Below are 24,405 nucleotides of genomic sequence, written 5' to 3' on the forward strand. Positions count from 1 at the left end.
TCTACACTTTCAGCACTAATCTATCTTTATTTTTTGGCGCCTATGTACAAATGATAACCTCAAAATCTTCCTAAGAAAATTGTTTTACTTCTCAGTCGCTGAAAGATTCTTTAGTGAATCCTCAAATTCTACCGGCTCAATTGTTCTCTTGGCACTTTCGTACTTGGGAGGACCAATTAAAGCCACAACTTGATCGTAATTGAGAGTCTCCTTCTCCAGCAGCGTCTCGGCCAACTGAAAATGTTCAAAAACAAAATTGATGAGTCACTCCGAAGGAATGCCTTCCTGGGAATCTCTACCTTCGTCAACTTGTCCCGATTCTCCGTGAGAATTTCCTCTGTCTTTTTGTATGCACTGGCGACGAGATTTCTCACTTCCACATCAATTATGTTGCCCAACATGCGAGAATAGGGCTTTTCCGATGACATGCTGTCCTCTTCATTCTCCGGTATGCACATCGGGCCAATCTTGTCGTTCATGCCGAACTTCGTGATTTGCGCATGGGCGATCTTGGTCACTTTCTCAAGATCATTCTGCGCTCCTGGGATTGCAAAGAGAACACCATTACTTCAGCGATTTCACGCGATCTTCTTGGGTGATCTCTTCAACTTTTCGGACTGAACTGGGGTATTCCCAAAAGATAATCATTTGAAGATTGAGGGATTTTCTACCTGAAGATAGTTTTGGTGATGTTCAGAAAGTGCCTAAAGATCACTTATCTTTATTGAGAATTTGTTATCTTAATTGTTTCTTTTGTTGCTTAAAGATTTTTTGAAAGTCTTTTGCTGGTTTTAAAATTAAATGAAGAAGTAATTATTTCTTAGAAGTCAAGGAAATCAATGTCTTTTTTTACGAGCTTTGTGTTTGAAGTTGATATGAAAATTTATGCCTGCGACCCTTGTGGTATCCTTTAATTTTAATAAATAATTTCAGGTTATGTTGAATATAACCTCAAAAACTAACAGGAATTATACTAAAAATCGTTTTAGACTTTGCATTAAGATGCAAATTACCTAAGTAATTGTACCTAAATTAGGAGAAAACAGGACATAATTGATTGACAACATTTTTTTATGTTAAACGTTTTTCCACGTTTTTTTTTTAAATTTAAAATTCATGGTTAGGTCAAAACTTGTTAAATTTCAAAAGGTAAAACAGAACCGAAATATATTTTTTATTTTCTCAGATAAAAGAAAAAAAATTGCGCTTCCGAATTTTCGCTGCAATCTTAATTTTTGAGGTTAAGTAAAAGATAAACTCAAATTTTAAAGGAATATTTTCAGCAAAACTTATTCTAATTTTTCTGTACACGTGTAATTTTGAAAAAAATAGGAACTGTTTATCTTAACCTTAAAAGCATGATTACAAAAGATGTAAATTTTAAAGTTCATTTGTCTTAAAATATTCCAAAAGTTTTACATTTTAAAATTTGTGCCCGATAGAATTACTGGATTTTAAAAGGCAAAACTATTTCTTAATAACAAATAATTATGTGAATTTATGTAGAAAGTCATCCGGTTTCATTTTTCCAAGAGGTTAATTACAAATTTAAGGTTAAGTTAAACATAACTTCTAAAACCAGCAGAAATTATTCGAAATTCCTTATTTTCTTATTTTACTCTTTACTCTATGGAATTGGACACCAGACTGAACCCCCGGAAGACCCTGAAAACTAGCCTACCCCGTTACTATTTCAATCATTACTTTTCGATAATCATTTATTATCATCATTATTCATAGTTTGAACTCTAACGTATTTCTCTTAATATAAAACAGGAAAGAATTTGTTTGAAAAAAGTTTTTAGAAGAGCAAAGGTTTCACAATATTTTTGGTTAGAATTAGGGACTCTCGATAGATAACCAATCACTTTTATTTATTTTTAAGGATTTACCAAAATAAAATTGTATTTAGATTTTAAGACTTTCGAATCTTCCCTTGCCTTGAGTTTCAATTTTTGAGGTTAAGCAGAAAATAACCTCAAAATGTTACCGCCTTTATTTGAGTTGTGGAACTCATGTTCCGCCACTGGATCACTGAGCGGCTCATCGCTCTAGAGGGATTTTTCTCTCTCTTTCCTTCGACTCCTGCCAGCTGATCGAGTTTATTAGAAGAAAAAATCCCTCTGGAGCAACGAGCCGCTCAGTGATCCAGTGGCGGAACATGAGTTCCACATCTCAAATAAAGGCGGGAACAATATATTTAAAAAAGCCGTATTATTTAATAAAAAATAGGTTATGGTGATTCCAACCTCAAAAAACAAGTGATTATGTTGTGTGCGTTGTGTGGGAATATTCTAATATGTCATCTCTTAAGCGATTTTCTCAAATAGTAATTTAAAAACTTAAAGAAATTAAAGCTTTAAAAAATTATAAAGTGCCAGCTTTGTTATTCGGATGATTGGGAGACAAAATGGCAGATATCTGGCAGATATCATCTGGATGTATTTTTTGAATTTGTTCAAGGTTTTGAAAATATAATACAAGATTTTATTTTATTGTAGAATTAAAATGAAAACTTTAAAGATTAAAAACACATAATTACAAAATTTTATGCTACATATTATACTTCATTTATTAAACAAAAACATCACAGGATAATTCATTTTCACTGCTAGAGATATGCACACATAACCTCAAAATTATTTAAAATGTAACCGTGGAGAGTTAGTCCGGATTACGGAGATCCGAATTAGAGAGCGTGCACTGTAATTTCAACAAGAAATCTTATCTATTTAAAATGTTTCTGGATTGTTTTACACCGTTCTGCGAGAAAAATTGAAGATATTTGAGTTATCGAACTCTGTTTTCTAATTTCGGCAAAAAAATGAACATTTGAAGGTTATTTTTTTGTAATAAAAAAGAGCTTTTTAAAAATTTATCCGCCATTGATATGTGACTATTATTGCTACATTTAAGAGAATTCTGAGGTTTCTTCAAATCAAAGCATGAAAAACATTTTAAGGTTATCTTCATCATAACCTCACATTTCTAACAAATTTCCTAAATAAGAGAGAAAGATCTATTATAATACAGAGGACTTTCCGATATTCGGCTGATTGGGACTAACAATTACAAATGAAAATAATCCGCATGGGGGAAGTCGGATTTTCTTTACTTTCTCGTGTGTTTGACAGCTGTCGCCTGAACATCTGAGAGCTGCAAGTATTTTTTTTATGTTTTTCAATTTTTAAATTAGTGAGTTTGAATTGTGTAAATGTTTTCTTGGTTAATTTATTCGATAATTTTGTATTTTTTCCAATTGAAATTTTAAAATTCACCACAATTTTTTTTTCACTCTCAATGTTTTACGTCCGGAAACCACTTTTTTTCGGATTGAGAGAAATCCGAAAAAGTTAAAATAACACTCCGGAAATGTTAATTTCACCCTGCAATATTGATCCGAAATCGGTGTTAATGTTATGCTTTTTAGGTGTATTAGGGGTTAAAGTTACCCTTTTCATGTTAATTTTACCCTTAAAATGGTGTAAAATTAACATTAAAAAACTGTTGATATATTTTTACATCTAAAAAGTGTTAAAGTTACGATGAAAAACAGTTAATCGCACCCTCTTTTTTTTCTCAGTGGAGGAATTCAGGATAATTTATATTAAAAGATAAGTACAGTAGACTCTCTCTCAATTGGGCATTTGGGGCAAAATGTCATCCGGTTTATCGATAGATTTGGAGGTCAAAGCCTTTGTAAATTCCACAAAAAGTGCTCAATTATAAAGAATCACTATAATATAGGAAGAACTACAGCGAATTTGAGCGAATTAGCTTCATAGGGTAAATTAAGCTAATTCAAAACCTGCTCCAAATGGAAATTTTTCGCTACTCTAAATGGAAACGTCATTATTTTCACGATTTATACAGTACTAAATTATTATATTTATATATTTTATATACCACAGTTTCATTATTTAGTTAATATTGCTCCAAATAAAGCAAAAAACCATTCATATTCATAAATTTTAATTTGTTAATTTCTCAGAAAAATTAAAAGTGTACCTTTTCACCATCGAATTTTTCATAGATCGACCATGTTTTCCAATGAAAAACACAATGACGTGACTGTTTTTTATTCGTTTTGTTTAACATTTATGTCATATTTCTGGCCAATTTTAGTTAAATTAAGTGCTAATCTTTATTGTTAACGGTACGTGCGGTTTTCAAATTAAATAATTACCTATTTCGTAAACAAAAAAGGTTTTTTCTGAAGTGTGTGCAAATGCTTCAATAGGAAACCCAGGAAATATGATTTTTTTTGGAGAGATTTTCTTATTGTCTCACATGGGAAAGGAGAAAACACCAAGAATAAAAACAAATCTTACATTCAAGCGCAACTCAACAAGGTTTTGGAAGCCTTTCCTCGCGGTTTCACTTACACTGTTTGTCTCCAATTAGACACTTTCCCTTGTCTCCATTTGGATTAATTTGTTTCCAATAGAAGCATTTTACGCTCGCGTATTTTTCTTGTATTTAAGAAGTTTTCAAATTATATCTAAAGAATTTTCACTAAACTGTAACATTCTAGAAGAGCCAAGGAGCAAATTTATGTAATTCTCTTCAGAAAAAATATGAACTTAATGTGTTGAATCTTCTGTCAAAGTTAAAGGGTCTGAAAATGGCTTTGAATTAGGACATTTGTTGCGAGCGCAACATATTTAAATTTAAAACTGTGGAGTGTGTTGCCCTGCTGAGGCGACGAGGGCGCTAGCGACGAGGAGAGGAGGTAGAAAAATCAGTAGCAGCTGATAAGAAAAAGAGCGCCAATCGGCCTCTTTCACCACTGACCGCCGAGGAGGCAACATCAATCACCTCGCCCATCTCCACCAGCCCAATCCCCAGCAGCAACACCATCATCACCACCAAGCATTGAAGCCACTGAAGCCACCGGGAGCCCCCAAGAACACCAAGCCCAATGCTGAGCTTTCCGGAGTAACCTCTGCCACATCCACCTCTCCCAAATTCCCATCTCAACCTCCGTGGGAGTGTTCTCACCGGAGAACACAGGGGAGTGTGGGACATAGTCCTTGCCCCGAACGTGGGACCTGAAGGAAGGAAGGAACGGAGGGAATAGAAGGGAGGAATAAAAGATTTTTCCCAACATTTTGGCGCCCGACGCAAAAGGAAATCGTGAGTAGATTTTCAAGTTTATCCCATGATTAATTTGCCGGTTCCCCAGAGTTCATTGACCTCTTATCAGTGCATTTTTGGTGATTTTTGCAACTCATTAGGAGTGAATGCGATTGACCTAACGGTGGGGTAATAAAAAATTTGGCGCGTGGAAGAGAATGTTAATTTGTTACTTGTCGTCGTGTAATTTATTCCGTATAATATTCTTTGTAATTTTCCGTTGGAGATTTTTTTTTCTTTCGTGATTTATATCTCCATTGGGTGTAGTTTTCTGGATTTTTCATCCATTTTCTCTGGAATAGGAGTGTATTAGGATATTTTTCTTTCTTTTTTTCCCTTTTTGGGAGATTTTTTTTTCTTTTTTCGGCTATTTTTACCCTCTTTTGGGGAGTTCTCTGTTAGAAATGGAGGATTTCAATCCAAAATTTCTCTCAGAAGAACAACTGGATTGGGAATTACAGGCCAGGGGAATTAAATGGCCAGCTTCATTAGAAGAAGCCCGCGATCTTTTAAAGGTTGCTATTGCTGGCGGAAACCCTTTATTTCCCGTTGAAGGCGATGCTAAAAAAATTAGGGATGACACCTTACAAGTTATTAAAAAATTTAGAGAGCAAGTAGGGAATATCGAGGTCCTTTTTTCGAAGCAAGTTGAGATTTTCACAATGTTTCAGCACATCGAAAATAAATTAAAATTCACATCAGACCCTCGAGATCCCAAAAATGCCCTTTATGGTCCTGCTCTTGCTGAACTTGCAAATTTTAGGCAACAGTTCAGGGAACAGTTGAAGAATTATGCTGCCTCGGGAAAAGTGGGGGGTGCTATTCCTCGTCCTGCTTCACCTGTCCAAAAGACTAAACGTCTTAAAAGCCCAAAAAAGTCCCTATTTTCGGACTGTTATGTCCAGGAGAAGAAGAAGGTACCATTTGAGAAGCCCACATCTAAACTTTCTGCCTCCAGTGAGTCCTTTGTCCCAGAATTTCTTAAGCACCCACATCTGAACCTTTCGCAAGACCGTAGGGATACTTTCGACATCCCAAATATTGGATCCACGGTGTCTCAGCCTCAAGATAGGCCCCAATCCCAATTTGTTACGGTTGAGCAATTTAATGTTCAGAATGCTCAAATAAAAGGTCTTGAGAATATCCTGAAAAATATTCAGGATTCGATGGAGCAATTGAGACTCTCATGTGCTGGTAGAAGATCTCGATCCTCCAGCAGATCCAGTTCTGTCCATTCTGGGGAATTTAGGGATTCTCAACCCCAAAATTTGTCACGCCACTACCCGTTTCCTACACCAGCTCCACGTAGATTAAAACCCCTGCAGTTAAAGGACTGGGGAATTAGGTTCTCTGGTGACCGCAAGGGGAAAAAGGCCAAAATCTTCTTGCGGGATGTTGAGAGAATGGCCATGATCCAGGGCGTTTCTCTGCAGGAGGTGGTTTGGTCTATAAGACTCTTACTTTCCGATGGGGCTGAAACGTGGTATGATTCCTTTTCGGAATATCTTTTAAGTTGTACGTGGGAGGAGTTCCGCGAGAAATTTCTAAGTGCTTTTTGCAATCTTGAGAGCGATTTCGCTATTAGGAAGAAAATTGAGGATCGAAAGCAGGGGGTGGGGGAGAATGCAGAAGTCTTTCTTGCATCCATGTTAGCTCTCTTCGAGGAGCTGGATGAAGAAATTTCGGAAGTCGAGAAAGTTCGTCTCATCCGTAGAAATCTCCATTACTCTCTGTCTAATGCTCTTCTTCTATATGAAATCCCAACATTAGCGGAGCTATCCCAAAAATTAAAACTTATTGAGAGGAACCGCTCCTATGCTTTTCTCGATCGTCCCAGAAATGTGCGATTTAATGAGATAGGGAGTTTTCAGGAATCATCCACAAATAATTCAGAGTCCCTGGCCAGGACTTCTGATCAAAGGGGGCGAAGTGGGGGGAACAATTCCTCATCCTGGGGCAATTCCAGGCAATCTGGAAGGGGTGGGGGGAGAAATTCCTCTTCACGTGATAATGGGCGGAATGGGGGGCGAAACACCAATTCTTCCTCAATTCAGAGACAGGGTGGGGGGAGTAACTCATCCAATGGTGCTGAGGGTACTTCTCAATCTTCTAATTCCAATCCTAATTCCAATCTCAATTCCAATTCCAACCCCAATTCACAATTCAGAAAAAATTCTTGTATACATTGTAAGAGCAATTCCCATAATGTTAGAAGTTGCCCAACAAGACCCAAATACCTTTGTTTCAAGTGTGGTAAGATCGGCACTATTTATGGACTTTGTCCAGTTTGTAACCCTCAACAGGGGGAACCCAATGCGACCCAGTAGTAGACAGAGAGTCTGAGGTCGCGGAATCTCCAAAAAACCTCTCTATGGATGATTCCAATGACCAAGATCTCATTTCTTTTGTTGATACCATTAATGTAAATTCAAATACAGTGGGAGATTTAATACAATTTGAGTCAGACAATGAGTCCTTAATTTCTGATGATTCTGTCCCTCCCTCAGAGGTAGAATCCTTTATTATATACCCTAACGGGGAAAATCGTCCCTATATTAAAGTTAAAATTTTTGACATTGAGGAGGCTATGGCTTTATTGGACAGTGGAGCGTCTCAGAGTATATTAGGATGTGGTTGCATGAACTTAGTAAAAATTCTAAAATTAGTCCCAAGAACTTCGAATATCGTTGTGCGTGTAGCCGATGGTTCAACTTATTTATCCACCAAAGTAGTCGATTTAATGATAACTTTCAATGGTAGAACAGAATTGATTCCCACCCTATTAGTCCCTGAAATTTCCATACCCTTTACTTTGGGGATGGATTTTTGGCATGCCTTTGGCATACAACCAGTTTTGTTGAATGCACTTTCAACAGTCCCTGATTCCCAGGATAATCAAATTCTGCTCTCCCAGTCAGAACGACTGGAGTTAGAAAAATCCATCAAAAACTTTTTAATCACTACTGAGGACTTTTTCGGTTGCACGGATATTTTAAAGCACACGATAGATACTGGTGACAACCCTCCCGTAAGGAAACCATCTTATCCTGTCCCATATCATCTTCTTCCCGCAGTGGATATTGAAATTCAGAGACTGGTTAGGATGGGGGTACTTCGGGAAGTTTCTTTTTCTCCATGGAACTCACCTCCTAATATTCAAATGAAGAAATCGGGCAAAATTAGAATTTGCATTGATGCTCGAGGTTTAAATAAAGTAACAATAAGAGATGCTTATGCTATTCCAAATCTTGAAAGCATTATTAATCGTATAGAAAGCTCCAAATATCTATCATCCATTGATCTGAGTGACGCATTCTTGCAAATTCCGCTCGATGAAGAATCTCAGATCAAAACTAGTTTCGCTATCCCAGGACGAAAGATGTACTGCTACAGAAGAATGCCTTTTGGCTTAGTAAATAGTCCTATGACGATGGCGAGACTGATGGATATGGTTATTGGATGCGACTTAGAGCCCAATGTCTTTTGTTTTCTGGACGATATCATTGTTCTCACTCAAGATTTTGAATCCCATTTGAAAATTTTAAATGAGGTCGCTGGTCGTTTGAAAAAAGCCAATCTTTCCATCAACCTGGAGAAGTCTAAATTCTGTATGTCAGAGTTAGACTATCTGGGGTACACTTTAAGCACTCAGGGTCTAAGTACAAACGATGGTAAAGTCCAAGCCATCTGCAATATTCCTGTCCCTAAAACACCCAAGGCATTACGTCAGTTTCTCGGTATGGCAGGATGGTTCAGGCGTTTCATCCCAAATTTTGCGAGTATTTCGGCTCCTTTAACCGACCTTTTAAAAGGTAATCCTTTAAGGATTGAATGGTCTCCGGAGGCCGACCGTGGCTTTTCGGAATTGAAGCAGCTCCTTGTATCTGCCCCTATTTTAAAACTTCCCGACTATTCTCAACCCTTCATAGTGCGTGCTGACGCTAGTGATGTTGGGGCGGGGGGAGTCCTTGTTCAGGGAGTAGGTAATGAGGAAGGAGTTATTTGCTATATTTCGCGAAAGTTCACGGCGGCTGAGCAGAAGTACTCTACTACGGAAAAAGAAGCCTTGGCTTGTCTATTTTGTCTTCGAAGGTTTTCGCAAATCTTGCTTCATACCAAGTTCACTTTGGAGACAGATCATTCTGCACTCCAGTGGATCTTATCCCAGAAGCAAGCCCGTGGTCGTATAGGAAGATGGTTGTTGGAATTTCAGCAATTTGACTTTGACATAGTCCACCGTCCCGGTAAAAGTAACGTGATAGCTGATTTCCTTTCACGGAACGTTAATACCATTTCGACCCGGGAAGATAAATGGTATGCGTCCCTATATGACCAAGTCTCGAAATCCCCGAGCAGCCTTCCGGAGTATAAATTAGAAGACGGCCGGCTTTACAAGTATATCCGCTATAAAACTCCTTTAGGAACTTATAGTTTTAGGTGGAGATGCTGTGTCCCTAAGGGTGAACGTCAGGCCATTTTGCAGAAATACCATGATGATCCCACTTCGGCACATTTCGGGTTCTTTAAAACCTTCCGCAGAATTACGGAATATTTTTATTGGCCTTGCCTTCGCACAGACGTGCGCAATTATATCCGTAAATGCGAAACTTGTAAGAAATCTAAGGCCCCGAATTATGATTTAACACCTCCGATGGGTAATCATGTAGTTGCATCACGTCCCTGGGAACATCTATCAGCCGATTTTATCGGACCTTTAGTACCTAGTACTATGGGCCATCGCTTTATCTTGGTCTTGATCGACAAGCTGACCAAGTATGTCCTTTTATATCCTCTTAGAAATTCTACTGCAAACTCTGTTATCAAAATTTTGTCTCAAAATGTCTTCCCACAGTTCGGAGTCCCTCGTGTCCTTCTGACCGATAATGGTAGTAGTTTCAAATCCGCTCAACTTCAGTCCTTTTTGAGAAATCTCGGTGTTGCCCAATGGTTTACCTCAGGGTATACCCCACAAGCCAATCCTACTGAGAGAGCAAATAGGACTATTGTTACTGCTATCAGGTCGTATATAGGGTCTAAACACACAAATTGGCCAAAATATTTAGCCGAAATAGGGATGGCTATGCGATCCTCGGTACACGACACTACACAATTTTCTCCGTATTACTTAAATTTTGGGCAAAATATGATTTCACATGGGGATGAGTATACGCATTCCGATGCTAATACGATTCCATCGATCGAAGAGAGGATAAAGGAGTTAAAATTGGCCAGACAGAAGGCCATGGATAGGTCGAAGAAATGCCATGAGGCGTCTAAAAAGCGATACGATTTACGTAAGAAGCCGGGTAGATTTTCCGTGGGTGACGTGGTCTACAGGCGATCCTTTGTGTTGTCTGATGCCAATAAAAAGATTCAGGCGAAATTTTGTCCATGGGTGAAGAGCAAGGTGTTGTCCGTTCACGGACAAACTTACGAGTTGGAAGACCTGAACACTCATCGCAAGGCAGTATTCCACCGTAAGGACATCAAGCCAGGTTAAGGGATTTTTGCCAGCAGGACGGATTATTTTTTTGGCAACAATATCGGCATCGTCACTGGAACTTTCTTTTGTATCTAACGTAACTTGATTTTTGTACGGGTGTATGAGCGGGTAACGTAGAGAGACCATATTATTAATTTTATTTAATTTCTATTTCTTGTGAACGGAGAAATTCATAAGTAGGCCATCGTTCATTATGGATAGACCTAAATTAAAATTATGGTCGTTCGCCTTTAGGTGTTCATTTTGATCGAGATGATTGATACAGATATAGCCCAGCCTTATGCTGAAGCGAACTATGTTCGGCTATTTCAATCATCAAACTGTTATCCCCTTTTAAGACACATTGCTAGCAGTGTCCCTTGGGAATTTAAAGTGAGTAGCACTTCTTGCTGTCACTAGTATTTTGATTCGGTATTTCGTCAAGACGACAAAACCAATCAATTTTTATTGGCCAATACTTTAATTATTTTTCTCCTTCGTCAGTTTTGACGTCACATATAATTTCGGACACCTTAATTCGATTATCTATTTTATTTTACTTTTTTTTTCGATTGGGATGCACTGAATTCGGTCGCGATTTGTTTCCCATTTCTCTGCAGTTAGAGGCAGCCACATTTTTCTGATCGGGATGTAGTTTCTCGAGTAAAATTTTATCATGTTCAATATTCGAGGCAATAGGGCAGTGTCGGTGGAAGAAGGGGTTTTCTCTTTGCCCTTCAGGATTTCTCTTTCCCCAACATTGTAATTCGGCTGAGACTCTCCTTCCCGCTTCTACATTTTTACGCGGAATGCTCTTCAGCGGAATAGCTGAAATCCTGATCGGATTATAATGGTGCTGAGGCGGGAGATTTGGGGGGATAAAATCGTGACCATTCGTGTAGAGTAATTCCCTATTAGATCATGTATATTAATGATCCGCCTTGGTGATCGAAATGGGGTGGTCCTTAGTAATAATATCTTATTCTTTTGAAAGTATTTACACACACTTTAAACTTATAGTTAAGTTATTTCGCTGGCGCTAATAATTAGGTCGGCCTATCGATGCGAAATCCTTAACATTTTTGACTTATAACTATTAATTCTAAATTTTATTTTTTTCTCTCGAAATTGTTACTCTCTAATACTACTCATTTTGTTTTGCTCTACTACTTATTAATTGTTATTGTTATTAATGAGATTTGTTATATTTTGTTTTTTTTGAGATTGTGGCTTATTGCCCCCTGGGGGGTTCGAAATCTTTTTTTTTCTCTTTTTTTTTTGGTGACCCCGGGGTGCGTGTTGCGAGCGCAACATATTTAAATTTAAAACTGTGGAGTGTGTTGCCCTGCTGAGGCGACGAGGGCGCTAGCGACGAGGAGAGGAGGTAGAAAAATCAGTAGCAGCTGATAAGAAAAAGAGCGCCAATCGGCCTCTTTCACCACTGACCGCCGAGGAGGCAACATCAATCACCTCGCCCATCTCCACCAGCCCAATCCCCAGCAGCAACACCATCATCACCACCAAGCATTGAAGCCACTGAAGCCACCGGGAGCCCCCAAGAACACCAAGCCCAATGCTGAGCTTTCCGGAGTAACCTCTGCCACATCCACCTCTCCCAAATTCCCATCTCAACCTCCGTGGGAGTGTTCTCACCGGAGAACACAGGGGAGTGTGGGACATAGTCCTTGCCCCGAACGTGGGACCTGAAGGAAGGAAGGAACGGAGGGAATAGAAGGGAGGAATAAAAGATTTTTCCCAACACATTTACCCTAATTAAACGTGAAAATTTGTCAACAAAATTTGTCGCTCGATTGAAAAAGAGCCGATTGAGTGAGAGTCTACTGTAATAAAAAAAAAACTGCAGACACCGCGCTTTGAACCCATATCACTTGAAAATTTCACATTTCTAAAATCTTTTTTATCTTTTACGCTACGTAAAAGATAAAAGATTTTATCTAGAATAACTCGCTCTTCCGGAATTTCTTTCCCGGAAAGAATTGGGAAGTGCAGTCTTCAGGAAGATCATTCACTCTTCCGGATACACCTGAAACAAGGAAAGTGCCTTACCTGTTGTGATTCTCTTGAAGATCAGATGCTCAGCTACCCTCCCGCCCAAAGCCATGCACATCTTGTCAAAGAGCTGCTCCCTCGTGAAGAGTTTCTGCTCACTGGGAGTGTACTGGGCAAATCCCAGAGCCAGACTCGTCCTGGGCACGATGGTCACCTTCAGCAGGACGTCCGAATTGGGCAGGAGCCATCCGACGAGAGCATGACCGGATTCGTGGAAGGCAATGACTCTGCGTTCCGTGGGAGTGAGAGCATGAGATCTCTTCTCCGTTCCGCCTACGAGTCTCTCCACTGCGTACTCCAGATCCTTCTCCATGACCAAGCTCTGGCTGGTTCTGGCCGCATGAAGGGCAGCCTCGTTGCAGACATTGGCAATGTCAGCGCCGGAGAATCCGGGAGTCAGGGTGGCGAGACGATGGGAATATTTTTCCGGGGATTGTTGGAGTTTTATGCCTGACAGATGCTTCTCGAAAATGTCTTTTCTTTCTGCGAGATTTGGAAGGTCAATGAGAATGTGACGGTCAAAGCGTCCGGGTCGGAGGAGAGCCTTGTCCAGGATGTCAGCTCGATTGGTGGAGGCGAGCATGAGGACACCTTCCTTGGATGCCATTCCGTCCATTTCCACCAGAAGCTGATTGAGAGTCTGATCGGATTCGCCGGAACTGAATTGTCCCATGCCTCCGGCTCCGGCTCTCTGACGCCCAATGGCATCAATCTCATCGATGTAGATGATACAGGGAGCACGCTTCTTGCCCTCCTTGAAGAGATCCCGGACTCTAGCTGCCCCCAGACCGCCAATCATCTCGATAAACTCGGATCCGTTCATGCTGAGGAAGGGAACTTGGGATTCCGTGGCCACAGCCTTGGCCAGGAGGGTTTTTCCACAGCCCGGAGGCCCCAAAAGGAGCGCTCCCTTGGGCACTTTGGCTCCCAGGGATTGATATCTCTGCGGATTCTTTAGATAATCCACAAATTCTGCCACTTCCTGCTTGGCTTCCTGAAGCCCAGCAACATCTTTAAAGAGAACTCCCTTCCCCTCACTCACCGGATCTATCAGGGTGAACTTTGCCCTGCCCATCTGAGTGAAGGAATCCATGCTAATCGGAGACTTCCCACCGCGCATTCGACTCAGGAAAGACAAGGCAATCATGGCCACGACAAACATGAAGAAAAGCCTCCCTCCCAAGTCACTATTCCTATCAAATGTCACCGTTACTCCCTCCCTGATCCCCAGACGCTTCTCTACATCCCTGAGCTTCTCTTCAAACTTGGCAGCATCAGCAATGGCCATGTGAAACACATTACTGATCGCCCTTCTGCCCTTGATAATTGCCCCATCGTGGAGGATTATCGTGACCATCTCGAGGTCAGGGCGCACAATTAACTCTTTAACTTCCCCAGCAGCTATCATATGATGTACAAATTCATTCCATGACACGTATCTGGTTCCAGTTTCCGGACGATCTCTCCCCGGAGCTGCCATTGTCAGCACGGTTATAAAGATATAAATCGTCGTTATCCACAGGGCTGTCTTCATCAACACTGACATCATCTTTTCTTCATTGTCATTCCCCTTCTTTGGGCCATCGCCCTCATTCCCACCACTTCCTGAACTCCCGGAATTCCCTGAATTCCCAGAACTCCCTGAACCTCTCTCCTTCTGCAGATTCTGCCCATTTGAGCGGAACCATCTAACAATATCCCCCTGGTTTATACCCGTAGACCTCTCCAGGAGCCCCACAATTGCTCTAATCTCCTCCCGGACTGCATTTTCCTGCAAAAAACCCAAAAAGTTTTCAAGTGAAAGTAACCTTTGACATCTCAATTGTTTACCTTTTTCCGACACTGCAAACTCGGATTTCTCGTTAAAATCGCACTGACACTCGCGAGATTCTTCACATCCTGACTCACTAGACTCCGCACTGTGAATCTGTGTAGCTGAGAATAAGCTAACTTCCTACAAAACCCAAGAATTTGCATTGTAATTCAGCTAAAAAATTTCACAACAAATCGGACATTTCTTGACAGCTAACCGACAGTGGCGCTTGCAGTGGTCGGATTCTGAAAGTGCAAGCCGGGAAAAAAGTTTGGTGGAAAAATTGTGAAAAACCAAGAAAAACTCTACAAGAAAGACATGAATTGGTTTAATTACTGTTTATTGTGCATTTTGCTGATGGAGATGGGCAGTGAAATCTCAGGTAAGTGTCTTATTTTATTCTGGCTTTGTTGACCTAACCTCATTTGGAGAAAGTCCCGCGTCATTTGGGGGAAATTTTTAGGAATTTTCGCGCTTTTCTCATTGGAGTTTGTTTGTGGGTGGCAAGTACGTCCTTGGCGGCAGGTATTTTCTGTCCACGGATTCTCTGTCACCCGGGGTGGCAAAGGGATTTTCCCCCCGGGGATGTTCATGTTGGTCATCGAAAAAGTTGGTCTGGGGATTCCGGACTTGAATTTTGGCAGGCTTCGGGGGCGCTTCCAAATGATTGAAGTTGAAACTCAACGGTTTAATTGGCTGTATTTTCCTCTCAGGGATCTCAATTCTATAAAAAAAAACCAATTAGCATTGTTTTTTATGCTTCGAGCATGGGACTCACTCTGGAATGTCCACTTCCAGTTCAGTTATAGGATGGTATCCGAACTCATCGGCTGTGTATCTGGGAAGAATAAAACTCTTCAGAACTTGAACTAGAGGATTAGCAAGAATATATTCAATTTACTTGACTCTGTAGCGTTTCCCATCGGCTCCAGTGTAGGAATACGATCCCATGACCACGAATGTCTTCTCATCCTTCAGTTTCCCTGCCTGCTGGATGGATATTCCATTCTGGGTCTCCAACCTAAGAAAAAAATATAATCTTCAGGAAAAATTCCTTTATTTTGGTCTTCCAAAGCTTCTCACGTGTATTTAAATTTCCCTTTTCCCTGGTTGAGGTTTTCCTGGTTCAGGATCTTTGCCTTCTGGACGTCTCCTTCGAATATTGTTGGTGGTTTGTCCTCATCATCGTCGTCGGGCAGGGCAATCTCTTTGTCATCTTTGAAGTAGTCCAAAGTGGCGTATTTCAGGGATGACTTGGGCCTGGGCAGCTTCACTCCGAAGGTCACAGCGAATAGACTCAGGAGGATGAGCTTTAGGAAGAATAATTTTAAGGAGCATTTCGAGCATTTCCAATAATAAATAAAATAATTATCGTAGGGATGTTCTGCGAAAGATTTACCGAACGCCCAAAATAAATGGATTTGTTCTTCAATTTCGGTAACAGATTAAGAAAACTCTTTAAGGTTAGATTATCATCCTTTAATTAAATTAAATAGAAGGATGAAACAAAGCATTTAAAATGTAAAGCTCTTTAAATCATTCTATTTTTTTCCTCAAATGGATAAATCTATAACAACAATTGCCTTACATTAGAAAATATGGAAAATATTAAAAGTTTTCATTTTGTGGGGTTATGTTCATTATAACCTCAAAGTGTATCAGGAAATGTAACCTTGAAGAAAATTAGATCTAAGGTAGATTTTCTACTATCCGCTGCATTAGGACTATAGTTTAAGCTTTTTACAAAATATACAAAAAGTCTAAAAATTTGTATGAATTGTTAAAGAAATTATCTAAAATTTAGTATTGTATATGTAGATTATGTATTTGTTTATCGTTAAAACAACAATCATATTCAATATTATTATATTTCAAGAATTTCTTTATTTCAAAGGCTTTTCCATTATTAAGCCTCGCTATCACTTATTTAACCAATAAATCAGTTCGAAAAATATATGTATTAGGTATAACCTAACCTTATCTAACCTAATTTTTTCTAATCAAAAAAAAATCAATGCATTAAGTGACAGACTCTTAATCTACCGTGTACAATTTGAAGGCATTCTCGAGGTTTGTCTTGTAGAAAAATGTGAATTATTCTTGCTTAATTTAAGAAAATCAAGTCCTAACCTCAGAAATTAAACCTCAGGCTCTTATTTCAAGACAAACTGTCCTCTGAACAAAGATTGGCTCCATACAGTATTTTAGGATGAGTTATTATCAAAAATATCACCAACGCTAAGACGGCGGTGGACGCTGAAAACTACACGGGATCTCAGTAAAACGAAACTGTACTTTGGAAGCATTGTTGATGAATAAATTTATCTACATATCTATCTAAATAATTTTGACTTGACCAATAAGTTAATTCGAAAAACATTATGCTGCAACTTAACCTAACTTAACCTATTCTAAAAATTTAAGGCATAATTTATTTTGCAGAATCAATTAATCTATACTGTGCAGGAAAATTTGAAGGTATTCTAAAAACTTATCACGAAAGAAAAATCTTTGGTTATTTCTACATGATTTGAAGAAATCAATTTCTATCCTCAGAAAACGGATCCTACATTTTAAGATGTATATTATATTGTTTTTATTTTAACTAAAACAAGAATAATAAAATAAACGTCTAGAAAAATACAAGAATCTGTTACGTTTTTAATGTCAAAATTAAATTCTCTTAAATAATAAAATGAGAGAGAGATAGAGAGCTCTTAGAGAGAAATTTTCCTAAATCCTTCTTTGAATTCTTTTTCAATCCTTGGAAATTGGATGAAAAATTAAGAAGAATAAAAAACAGTTACAAAATAGAAACAACATTGGAAATGTCACAATCAAGATGAAGAATAAATACATACATACATACATACATTGGGTTACATTCAATATTTTTACGGGTTTTGAAATTTTTCGCGGATTTTTGGATGCTGCAAAGATTTTTGCGGATTTTCGCATCTCACAAAATTTCTCGCGGATTTTAGGAGGCTGCAAAGATTTTTGCGTATTTTCACAGCTCACAAAATTTCTCACGGATTTTCGAAAGCTGCGAATATTTTTGCGGATTTTCGTGGCTCAAAAAATTTCTCGCGGATTTTCAGAGGCTGCAAAAATTTTTAAGGATTAAATTTTTCGCGGATTTTTGCAGGCTGTGAAATTTTTCGCGGATAGTCACATTGTTTATATATAAATATCGTTCGACTTTACTACAATTCCAATTTTCTAAGAAGGAATCACACCTCTACAATCTGATGAAAGCTTACCACTAATTTTGGTCAGTAAACTACATACTTCGAATAGTTAGGTTATGTTAGGCCTAATATCGAAACTTCGAGACATCTAACTATTACAATATTTTGTTCTTCCGAGAAGTGGATTTATTGAATAATTTAGAAATGACTAAATTAAACTGGTCTAAGCTAAAAGAAAAATTATCTATTTCAAATCTATTACTTTATAACCTTAGAAATATAGTAAGACCAGTAGGGGGATTCTATAACAATATGACAATGTCATATGACATATTTTTGTGGTAAATTCGGGATCAGGACAACATAAAAAGCCAGAAATTACTGAACGGTAATTGCAAGCCTTGCAAGCTTTCAATAATTGACAGACAATAAGTCACAGTACTTTTGTTCAATTCTATTTGTTTTATTTAATCCGGAAGAATTTAAGGGTAAACGTTGGAAAGTTTGACGGCGGGATGTCGGACAAACCATATTTAATTTAAGCAATTCCTTTAAAATTTTACAATAAAATATTTGTTGAGCAATATTCATTAAACTCTAAAATTGTATGCTTAGTAAATTATTACTAGATTATCAAACATCTGAACTTCAAAAATAGTATGTTCGACATTCCAAGCTGTCCGACTTTCTAACGTTTACCCTAAACAACCATATATCTTATAAAACAAATTAGAAATTATTTAATATTGAAAATAATTTGATTAAATGAATTGAACTTGAATTTTTCATAACGAAATATAGTTAAGTTCCTCAAATGTGGCCGACGGTTGAATTTAAAATGCAAAAAATTGAGGTTATGTAAAGAATATTAGGCGTAAAGTCTGAATTAGAACCATTTTTTCTATGGTACTTCCTCAATATATCATCGTATTTTTAACTCCTTCGACAAATCCTATTTATTTAACAATAAATTATATTGATATATTCTCTAAAGTTATTTTTGTTAATTTGAGAAAAGTAAATTTCGCAAGAACTCCCTTACAATTTTTTTTTAAAAATATTCATATTTGAGTAATGAGAAATGTCAGCCTCAGCTATATCTCGCAAGTGTTCATACAGTAGACTCTCTCTCAATCGGGCATATGGGGTAAAATTTTATTCAAATTATCGATAGATTTGGGCATCAAAGTCTAAAAATAAGAGAAACTACAGCGAATTTGAGTAAATTTGCTTCAAAATCAGGCATGAAAATTGCCAACAAAATTTTTCGCCCGATTGAAAAAGAACCGATTGAGCGAAAGTCTACTGTACTTGAGGAATTCCACTGTATAACCTTCTATTTTGAGGTTAGGTCATACATAACCTCAAATTATAGAATAATATTGTTTACAAAACAAAAATTACTTGTGCGTTGCCCATAAGAGTTGCTCGGCTAGTTATTGATGTCTTTCCCCACTGAAATCTATTTTATTTTCAGTGGTTAATAGATTATTTAAAATTCAGTGTTAATTTTTTGATAAATTTATGTCCCACATTTATGTGACTCGTGTTCTTTCAGATTTTTACTGCGCCGATATTTATCAGACAAAAGAAGCATTTATGGCTTGATGATCTTGGTTTTATTGCCATTCAAGAGACAGACCACCTGAAGAAGTCTTAAAGAAGAAAGATTATTTGATCAGTTGGTCAATTATTAATTAATTTAAAAAGATATCTTCCTGATTAGAAGAATTTCTCTCAATTGTTGTCTCTAAGCGGAAGCTTTGTTGTCACTCCAATTAGGAGTTTTTCTGTTATGTATGACAGGTGCAAAAAAAGTGTCAGCAATTTTATGCAAATTTAAAATGAAAATTGAGTCACAGTCTGCAGAAAATCGTATGTCAATAGGCCAAAAATAAATAGAGGAAAAAGTTCTTGGAGTTGATTGATTAAATATTTGACCACTTGATTGTCGAGAGTGTAATTTTGGGAAAAAAAGATAATCGTTTGAAAATTTATTCAGTTGACCTTGCAGCAGCATAAAATTCTAACTATCTCTTCAATTTTTGGCGCGAAAATGTTCTACTCATTTATTATTTTTGTGGATAATTTTTTTTAGAGACACGCGCTGATTTTTTGAACTGATTTTGAGCTGTTTTAGTTAATGGGTTTCTTTTCTGATCTTCACAATTTAATGATGTAGAAAATGGCTTCAAATTGAATAAATTACAATGCTATTTGCATAATTTTGTGGAGAAAAGCTTAATATATTTTTCGATTTGAATGAAGAAATTGAGCGCCAATTTGTCTAACATCTTATTAATATGTTCTTCTGTCTGGCCCCTTCTCAAGTTCCCTACAATTTAACCCATTCATTAATGTTCTATTCGATCAGCGAGAACATGCCTCAAAGTCCGAAAAACTTCACACATTTTTTAATTAATTTTCCCCAAACACTTTCAAGACACTGATGATCATTTTGATTAATGATCTTTCGACAATTTTTTCTTCTCCTCCATCGTGAATAGAAAATTTATGTGTGACACAATTTAATTTATTTCGGAATGATCTTTTGACTTCATAACTTCCATAACCGATTAAACTGATGCCTTGAGATGGCTTTATTTTCACTCACAAAAGGAACCTGTTGGATTTCTTTTCCATCACCATCTATAAGAAATACTTTTAATCGCGAAAACCAATTCATTACCTTCGTGATGGTCGACTTCTAATGCAAATCAGCAATATTTTGGCAAAATTTTTGGGTGCGGAATGGGAATGGAAGAGCAAAAGACAAAACACTGTGCTATTTTGGACAAAATAACCTTTCTATAATTGATAGTTCTTCCTTATTTATATTCCACAATGTTATTGTATAGAAGAAAGATTAAATTTTGGTGTTCGATGGCGTGAGAGAGGCCGTGAACAGAGTTTTAAGATAAGAAAAGATTTCGAGGTTTGCTATGGAAGCTTATGTTAAATATGATTCTTTAATAAGCCTAGTTGGAAGGGTTTGTCGTGCTCTTAAAATTCCAAAATAAAATGTATATAGGGTAAAACGTTAGAAAGTCGAATGCATGGAATGTCGGACAAGCTAAATTTTATAAAGTATGACAAGTTCCACAAGTCCCTAAAAACTTAACAAAAAAAATAGTGAAAGAGTCTTCAAAGTTCTTTGAATTGTTATTAGATTGTCAAATCCCGAACATTGAAATTAGCTTGTCCGACGTTTCACGTTGTCCGACTTTCCAATATTTACCTTAAATCATTTTGGATTTTTTTAATTCGTCCTTTGCGACTGCAAGACCATTTACTTAAAATAAAAAAAAAACACTAATATAACCACGAATTAGAAGTTATATTACAGTGGTGTCTCTCTAAATGCGTAACGTGTCGATGCACAGCTTTTGTGTGGTTTGCATTCAAAATCAATTTGTTTACATTTTGACAAAGTAAATAAAGGAAATTATTTTCTTCGTAACTAATTTTTCTCGTTTTTAATTTTATTAATTTTATTTTTTCTTGTCTCATATTATAGTTAAAATTACACGGGAAGTTCGAAAAAAAAAATAAAAATAAAAAAAAGAAAGAAAAAAATCGTTAGGAATTTTAAAAAAAAGTTGTGCATTAGAGATAGAACTGTCAAAAGAAGGTACCCAAACTATGCATATAGAGAGACACCATTGTAATTATTTATTTCTTGATTCAAAAGGCGTTCATTCGAGCGACACTGAAAAATTTAAAGTAGGATAACCTATAAAGATTTATGTTAATGACCTACGGACCTACATAGTTTTTTTCCGATATCCGGCTGACAGCTGTCAAAGTCAAAAACTGACAGTTGACAGTAGACTTTCTCTCAATCGGGAATATGGGGCGAAATGTCATCCGGTTTAACGATAGAATTGAGCGTCAAAGCCTTTGTAAATTCCACAAAAAGCGCTCAATCATAAAGAATCACGATAAAATAGGAAGAACTACATCGAATTTGAGCGAATTATCTATATAATTAAACGTGAAAATTGTCAACAAAATTTTTCGCCCGATTGAGAAAGAGCCGATTGAGTGAGAGTCTACTGTAAACGGAATTCATGTGAATGAACTTAACCTAAATCAAAAACAAAGACTTTAGATAATTTATCATTAAAGTAGACTCCCGTTTGTACGTGGACTCTTCGTTCCAGTGACATAAACTTGAATGAAATAGTCCGTGCGACAGTTTAATTTTAAAAATTTGTTGACATATTGTACACGTTTTATAGGTTTTGTTCTAATGTGCTCTAATATAGGGGGAAGTGGGGCACCTTTGAATTGGGGTAGCTTTGAAATAACTTCTTCCGATTTTATTAAATAGAACTGGATTTTACAATGATATAATTTATCATCGAATACCAATTGTGAAGTTATTATAAAATGATGAGCCTCAATTCTTTTAAAAAGAAGAGAAAAATGCCTAATTCTTACAGCAATTCAAAGAGGCCCCTCTTTCCCCGATTGTGATTTTTTCTCACTGTGATTTTTTTTAACGTAACTATGCATATTCAGGGAGACTGTCGATTCGGTCACAGGTCAGAACTCATTCCATAAACTTCTTACGTAGACAAAAGAAAATCGTAATATTTCAGCGATTTGTTGTGTATCTATCTCTTAATCCGTGTGACATTTTGGTTCCGCTTTCACGGATAAGCGAGAGTTTACTATTAATTTATTGTTGAATAAATGGAACTTGTCGAGGACGTTAATATAATATGATAATATTGAAGAATAACCAGAAAAAAATGTTCTAATTTAAACATAACGCCACATAACCTCAGATTTTACATTTTAAAATCAACCGTCGTCATTCATATTTGAGTAGTTAATATTTGAGGAAAATTTCTGTATTTTTTTAAATGTGCAGCCCGTTCCTTTCAAACTCCTCCTTCTTCTTCATCTTTTGTTAAGTACAGTAGAGTTCCTCAAATTTGAACATTTGGAGGGTAAGATGACATTTCTCACTCCTCAAATTTGAACTATATTTTCAAAAACGTAACGGAATTCATGTGAAATACATTTTCTCTAAATTAAGATAAATAGCTTTAGAGAATATATCAATGTCATTTATTATGAAATAAATGGAATTTGTTGCGGAAGTTAATATAATATGAAATTATTGAAGAAACACCAGAGAAAAATGGTTCTAATTCAGACTCCACGCAAAACTTTCTTCACATAACCTCAAATTTTACATTTTGAACGCAACGTTCAAATTTGAGGAACTCGACTGTACTATACTTTTATAAGACTTTTTACGATCACAGCACCACTCCTTAAAGCTCAGTGCTTTTTTAAGTGGTTGAGGTTTATTACTTAAAATTAGAAGGCACTTCAAAGTTTTACAAGGTTTAACTGTAACAGGTTACAAGGTGCACAATTAACGTATTAAATTCTCAGTCATTTGCAATATCAGTGGTATATCAATGAGACTAACAGCCATTTCAATGGATATTTCTTTGAAGCGCTTCTGGCGCTATTTTTCTTTAATGTCCAAAAGAAGATGCTGAGGCATTAGTCGCCTATAACCTTTAGCCTTTTGATTGACTCCTTTGTAAATACGAATGAGGATGCTTTTTGCCATTCCATGGCCTTTCAATCAATTGAGTACTAGTGTAAAACATCATAACAATCATTCACTTTCAATTTCAATGATGGCATAATATTGAAAAGATTTTCTCTATTGCTGGGTAAGAGAGACTCCCAAATGATGGGTATTTATTGAAATAATTAGCACAGAGTCACTGAAGTGGCCAAGAAGGTATTAAGTAAAAAAAAAAATCTATTCCCCAATATTTCCACACTTCTTTTTAGCATTGTTCACCAAAGTGCAAATATGTTTTTTTTTTCGCGGGGAATTTTTCTCAACACTTCTTTTGGGCTTTTCGCAGAAAATCACCACAAATTATGAGAGTTAACTTACAATTTGCTTCATTTTTTTTTAAATTAAGTTCTATTCACAGTCACTGATTTTTTTTTGAATTTTCCTTAAGAAATAATCCTTTAAAATGCTCCCAACACCAAAGATGTCTCTCTAAATTCTGTGAGAACACTTTGAGAGGCTGAAGTTGAGTCTTTATATGGCAATCCCTTCTATTTCTCCAGCGATATCTCTCCAAATGTCCCCACTATTTTTTTCCATGTAAAATTGTATAGATCTTTCGCTCATCTTCAGAAAATACTCAAAATCCGCCTGAAGAATCAACTCGGTGATTGGTTGTTGGATTCAAAGCTCAATCTCTTGGCTTTTCCTCCAATTTTTCATTTTAATTCAACGAAAACCACTCAAAAGCTCTCAAGTGGTTCTTGTTTAAATCCACTACAAACCTTCTAACCAAAATTTGAATTATTTATTTACATTTTTTTCAAGCTTACCTTTCTAAATAAAATATCTGCAATAAAGTTGGGATTATTTAATCAAAAAAACTCTGAAAAGATATAATTTATTTATGTCTTGCTAAAAAGTATTTTTATGTAGTGAATGGGCAGATTATAGAGATAAATTATAAATGTGACTTTTTGTCGGTTTTATCATTATTTTTTCGGCGCCTTCAGACAATCCAGATGTCCAAAATCTTCCACCTCATTAGTTAAGAAACTTCTTAATATCAAGCGTGTGTTATATCAACGGAGATAGCTAGATAAGAACAACGCTAATAAAATTTTCACAGTAGGAAGTATTGTAATGAATCAAGAAAAAA

General features: G+C 37.0%; 2 protein-coding genes across 2 annotated transcripts; both read right to left on the bottom strand.

Moving 5' to 3' along the window:
- Positions 1 to 7: 7 nt before the first annotated feature.
- On the bottom strand, positions 8 to 14,737 carry LOC129807297 (paraplegin). The gene is made up of 4 exons (XM_055856472.1): positions 14,519 to 14,737; positions 12,686 to 14,459; positions 300 to 541; positions 8 to 234 (listed from the first exon to the last, which is right to left on the bottom strand). Exons 1-4 carry the CDS (start codon positions 14,663 to 14,665, stop codon positions 85 to 87), a joined length of 2,313 nt encoding a protein of 770 aa, XP_055712447.1. The 5' UTR covers positions 14,666 to 14,737; the 3' UTR covers positions 8 to 84.
- An 87-nt stretch (positions 14,738 to 14,824) lies between these two features.
- On the bottom strand, positions 14,825 to 23,829 carry LOC129807303 (cuticle protein 3). The gene is made up of 5 exons (XM_055856481.1): positions 23,628 to 23,829; positions 15,585 to 15,811; positions 15,403 to 15,522; positions 15,280 to 15,339; positions 14,825 to 15,225 (listed from the first exon to the last, which is right to left on the bottom strand). The coding sequence occupies exons 1-5, from the start codon at positions 23,637 to 23,639 to the stop codon at positions 14,982 to 14,984; spliced, it is 663 nt and encodes a 220-aa protein (XP_055712456.1). The 5' UTR covers positions 23,640 to 23,829; the 3' UTR covers positions 14,825 to 14,981.
- Between the last annotated feature and the right edge of the window lie 576 nt (positions 23,830 to 24,405).

This window comes from Phlebotomus papatasi, chromosome 3 (genome assembly GCF_024763615.1).
Source record: "Phlebotomus papatasi isolate M1 chromosome 3, Ppap_2.1, whole genome shotgun sequence".
NCBI lineage: Eukaryota > Metazoa > Arthropoda > Insecta > Diptera > Psychodidae > Phlebotomus > Phlebotomus papatasi.

Coding starts and splice junctions, on each gene's coding strand:
- LOC129807297 (XM_055856472.1), bottom strand. CDS start 14,665: ATGCAAATTCTTGGGTTTTGTAGGAAGTTAGCTTATTCTCAGCTACAC. Junction 542..12,685: donor CTTCAAGAGAATCACAACAG/GTAAGGCACTTT, acceptor TTGCAATCCCAG/GAGCGCAGAATGATCTTGAG. Junction 235..299: donor ATCGGGACAAGTTGACGAAG/GTAGAGATTCCC, acceptor GAACATTTTCAG/TTGGCCGAGACGCTGCTGGA.
- LOC129807303 (XM_055856481.1), bottom strand. Junction 15,523..15,584: donor AAAGGGAAATTTAAATACAC/GTGAGAAGCTTT, acceptor TTTTTTTCTTAG/GTTGGAGACCCAGAATGGAA. Junction 15,226..15,279: donor CTGGAAGTGGACATTCCAGA/GTGAGTCCCATG, acceptor TTTTTTTTATAG/AATTGAGATCCCTGAGAGGA.